This window comes from Aquarana catesbeiana, linkage group LG04 (genome assembly GCF_042186555.1).
Source record: "Aquarana catesbeiana isolate 2022-GZ linkage group LG04, ASM4218655v1, whole genome shotgun sequence".
NCBI classification, from domain to species: Eukaryota; Metazoa; Chordata; class Amphibia; order Anura; family Ranidae; genus Aquarana; species Aquarana catesbeiana.
In genome coordinates this window covers 589916578-589921585 of record NC_133327.1, presented here as the reverse complement: position 1 = coordinate 589921585, position 5008 = coordinate 589916578, and the positions used below count along the sequence as shown (strand labels likewise).

The window sequence follows — 5008 nt, the reverse complement described above, 5'->3', positions numbered from 1 at the left end:
TTCAGCCAAGCATCTCTTCCCTGTGTCCCTTATACATCTGCACCTTGCAGATTGTCAGCTCTGCAGCCAACAATCTCTCCCCTGCCTCCCCTATACATCTGCGCCCTGTAGATTGTCAGCTCTTCGCCGGACAATCTCTCCCCTGCCTCTCCTATACATCTGCACCTTGCAGATTGTCAGCTCTTCAGCCAAGCCTCTCTCCCTTCTCCATGTGTCGTGTATGGGAGAAGCGGTGTAGTTGTAGGGCGGCGGTGTGATCGGAGCACACACACAGACTGGGCTCTGGCTGGTGGGGACACAATGGCTGGGAGAAGCGTGCTGAGCCCCCCGCCGGCGGTGTGTCCAGCTCTCTCCCCTTTGTGTGGACGGCGGGTCAGCCCCCCCCCCCCCCCCCCCCCCGGGACACAGGCACGTGTGTCAGTCCATTGAAGGGCAGTCAGGCGCGAGGAGGGGGCGGGGCCGGGCGTGTGCCTGCAGCCAGAGAGAGGCGGGGGCTCAGGTACATCTGCCGCCTCGCTCCCAGCCACGCCCCCCAGCGGCACTTCAGACGCCGGCTCGGCTCGCTATTGGCTAGCGCATTGACAGCCCGGCTCGTGCCGCTTATAAAGGAGGAGCCGGCCCGAGGAGCGAGCGATCCGCACTGACAGCCCCGAGCCGCAGACATGCCTAAAGGCTTCCTAGTGAAGAGAAGCAAAAAGTCCCCGCCGGTGTCCTACCGAGTGCGGGATGAAGACGAGGACCGAGCGCAGGCCGCCCCCCCGGCATGGATGCTGTACGCCGCCGTGTCCGATCACAGGCCGGCTCCGTACATCACCGGAGGATCCCTTCCCCCGGCCAGCCCCGACCGAGCCGCCCCAGCTCCACCCTGCAGCCCCCGGCCGCCCCCTGCCGGTCAGTTCGGGAACCCGGAGTCGGTGCAGCAGGCGCTGTCCAGCCCGACCCGCCCGGTGAGCAGAGACTACCTAGATCGGAGCTTCAGCCTGGGGTCCCCGGTGTCCGCCGAGTCCTTCCCGTCCCTGGTCACCTCCATGGAGCCGCTGCTGTACCCCGGAGCCGGTGATCTGAAGATGCCGTCTTCCTCCTCCGGGATCCCCCCGATGAAGAGGACGGCAGAAGCCAAGCCCGGTCACCCCAAGCCGCCCGCCGCCAAGAAGACCAAAGCCATCCGTAAGCTGACCTTTGAGGACGAGGTGACCACTTCCCCGGTGCTGGGGCTGAGGATCAAGGAGGGTCCGGTGGAGCCCCCTCGGCCGCGGGCACCGAGCTCCGGGCACAAGCCGCTCGGGGAGTTCATCTGCCAGCTGTGTAAGGAGGAGTACAGTGACCCGTTCTCCCTGGCCCAGCACAAGTGTTCCCGCATCGTACGGGTGGAGTACCGCTGTCCCGAATGTGATAAAGTCTTCAGCTGCCCCGCCAACCTGGCATCCCACCGCCGCTGGCACAAACCCCGCCCACCCGCCGCCACTGCCCCCGTCACCAAGGAAGAGCCCCTCAGTGACCGGGACACCCCCAGCCCCGGTGTCTCTGAGTCCGGCTCCGAAGACGGAACCTATGAGTGTCCGCACTGCTCCAAGAAGTTCCGCCGCCAGGCTTACCTGAGGAAACACCTGCTGTGCCACGCCTCCGAGGAGCTGATCTACCCCGAGGAGCGGAGAGCCAAGAGTCCCGGCCCCGTCAACCTCAGCAGCAGCGGAGGAGGAGGAGAGTGCTACCCGTGCCCGGTGTGCGGGGAGACCTTCCCGGGGAAGAGCAGCCAGGAGCGACACCTCCGCCTCCTCCATTCCTCCCAGCTCTACCCTTGCAAGTACTGCCCGGCCACCTTCTACAGCTCGCCCGGCCTCACCCGGCACATCAACAAGTGCCACCCCTCCGAGAACAGGCAAGTCATCCTCCTCCAGGTGCCAGTCCGCCCAGCCTGCTGACCAGGTGGAGGTGCCACCCAGAGGGCATCACCCAACTTAGTCCCAGCCTAAAGACTCTTGAAAGGTGCCTCCCAGACATCAATGATGGGCACTCAGCCTAAAGACTTTGAGAGTTGAATGTGCCACCCAGACAATAATGGGCACCCAGCTTAGTCCCAGCCTAAACAATTTGAGGGTTGAAGGTGCCACCCAGACGTCAATGATGGGTAACTCAGCTTAGTCCCAGCTCAAAGACTTTGGATAGGATGAAGATACCAGTGCCACCAAGACATCAGTGATGGGCACCAAGCTTATTTCCAGCATAAAGACTTTGGGGGGTTGAATGTGCTACCCAGACATTGATGGGAAACCAGCCCAAACACATTGAGGGTTGAAGGTGCCATCCAGACATCAATGATGGGAAACCCAGCTTAGTCCCCACTCAAAGACTTTGGCAGGGATGAAGATGCCATTGCCATCAAAAAATCAGTGAAGGGCACCCAGCTTAGTCCCAGCCTAAAGACTTTGGGAGGGTTGAAGATTCCAGTGCCACCCAGACTTCAACGTAAGGGGCACCCAGCTCAAAGACTTTGCCAGGGACAGTGCCCCCCAGATAGGTTGCAGAGGGCACCACCCAGCTTAATTCCAGTCCAAAGACTACACCAGTGCCCTCCAGACATCAAGGTTGGGCACTGCTCAGAGGGCACCTCCTAGTCTGCTGACCAGTTCAAAGACTGGAAGGGGGGGTGTGAAGGTACCAGTGCCACCCAGGTTGGGCACTGATCAGAGGGCACAACCCAGCTTAGTCCACACAGGTTGCTGCACACGTATTAGCCCTTCCAAAGGGGACTTCTTGTGAGTTATGACTCGGTGCCCTCTCAGTGACCACCAATCACTATGGACTGCTGCCACTGTGGCCCCTGAAGAGAACTGTGCCTTCTTTGATGCAGCCAATTGCCATCTCTAGAGACAATAGGTCTGCCAGCCATCAGATCTGCCAAACCAAGATAAGCATTGTAGCAGCCATAGATTGAAGTGCATTAAAATGTGGTTATTGTGCTTTAAAGCAAGACAGCATTGCCTAGCAATTCACTAAGGGGAGACCACACAGTAGGTCAACCTTTGTAAGTTGTTTTTTGTTTTTGTTTTTCTGCTGTGCCCACAAGGGAACAAGCACTCTGAACACATGGCATCTCTCTGTGTACTAAGTAGGATTACTAGCAGCAACAAAGCAATAATGTCCTCTTCATGACTACATTCCAGACCTTCTGTAAACTTTTAAGGCACTATACGGAGGCACATTTTTTAATCATTAATATTTGCACTGCCGCAGGGCTGGGCCATCCCGCCTACCCTAAAGGGGTAACATTATTGCTTTCTGCTACTGATTTTTTTTTTTTTTTTTGTATAAAAATAAATACTTTGACCTGTGCTGTCATCCCCCTGAACACACTAGTGATGCAAACATGTAATAGTGTTGTCTCTGTGTCTTATATCCTTTTTTTAATTGGTATGCCAGTGGGCATGATACTGGCATCCGAGGATACCTGTTAAATTGTCTATTATGTTGGTGGGGGGGGATAAAGCAAATGCTGTATGCTTAGATGACAGATGATTCTACATGTATTTGGTGTGCTACACTACAGGTCATTGCAGGGTGGGCTCTTTCTTCTTGTCCTCACCAACGTTGCCCACTCTTCTAGCAGTAGACAAGGGTGAAGGTCTTTCTATTGTTTTCTTGTAATTTTTCGTCTCCTTTTTGGCTCTCGTCTTTTTTCGATGTGCTTCGTAGCCTACGGGTTCCTGTTTTTCAGTCGATCTTTGAGATATTACTGCCTTTAAACTGAAATGACTGACACAATTAGCTTTATAATGACTTGTGAACTGCTGGATTGTAGACTTTTCTATTTTCTGTGAACAAGTCTGCTTAGGACTGGGAGAGGGAGACATCTATTTAGTCTTTAGCCACAAATGCCTTGTCTTTTAACTTTGTAGAGAAAGAAATACAAACTGCCTTTTATGACTTCATCAATCTAGGGGCCAGCCAGGAATCGCATCATACACCACAACTTTATTTTTTATTAAATACAAACTTTTTTTTTTTTTTTTTTTTTTTTTTAAATTATGCTCCTCCAAATATTTTCTGGTGGAACCACAGACATGCTTTACTATCCAAATGTATATGTTGATTTTAATATTAATTATGTTTATTTATTCTTTTATTTATTAATGTGAATGACAGATATATTATTTGATCAAGGTTGTATTGGAGTTTTTTTTTTTTCCTTTTGATGTTATGACATTCCGCTCTGAGTTGCAACCATTTTATTTTTTATTTATTTGTATTTGTTTTCTTACATTAAAATGAGAAAGGTTGCGCCTTGATACATTCCTCAAAAAAAAAAAAAAAATGGCTATTTGCATTAACTGTGCTTTAAGGGGCAGATGGCTCTTGTTAAACGGATAGCTCTTATATGTCTAGAAGCAATCTCTTTTCTACACACATTATTTTCTTAACTGCTAGCTATTTATAGAGAGCTTCAATAGAACTGTTTCAACTGTGTAACAATTTGCTATTCAAATAAAAATATTTTCAAATTCAAATCCATACCCGTTGGCTTGTTTTCTGTGTGTCTTCAGTTATGCAGTGCAGATTGTCTTTACTATCATGGACATGTCAAGTTTTTCAAAAGCTTTGTCATTTTTAGAATATGAATGGTTAACTAAAGATGTGTTTATACAGGTTTATTTAATAATCAAATGAGCAATGAATTACAAAGTAATTCCTGTGTGGCATGTTCTGTATGCATTGTTTTTAAGATTGAAACATTTTTCTAAATAAAATCTAATTAAAAGAAAAAACATCATGGGTAGGGAGTGGTCATTAAAACTGGGGGAAAAAAAATAAATAAATGACCCATCCCAACCAACAGCACCCATTTTTTTTAAATAAAAAACAAAAAAAAAAAAACAACTTTTTTCTTTGTTACAAATGTACTCGTGTCTTCAGATTTACAAATTCAAGTTCAATCCATATAAAATAAGCTGGTGAACTTTTGCATATGCAGTGATTTTTATATATATATATATACACACACAGCCCAATT

At 49.7% G+C, this 5008-nt stretch overlaps 1 protein-coding gene across 1 annotated transcript; it reads left to right on the top strand.

Moving 5' to 3' along the window:
* Positions 1-629: 629 nt before the first annotated feature.
* Positions 630-4509, top strand: INSM1 (INSM transcriptional repressor 1). The gene has a single exon (XM_073628150.1). The coding sequence runs from the start codon at positions 663-665 to the stop codon at positions 1920-1922; it is 1260 nt and encodes a 419-aa protein (XP_073484251.1). The 5' UTR covers positions 630-662; the 3' UTR covers positions 1923-4509.
* Positions 4510-5008: the final 499 nt, after the last annotated feature.

Bases quoted from the DNA above. Each gene is read 5' to 3' on its own strand.
- INSM1 (XM_073628150.1), top strand. From the start codon at position 663: ATGCCTAAAGGCTTCCTAGTGAAGAGAAGCAAAAAGTCCCCGCCGGTG.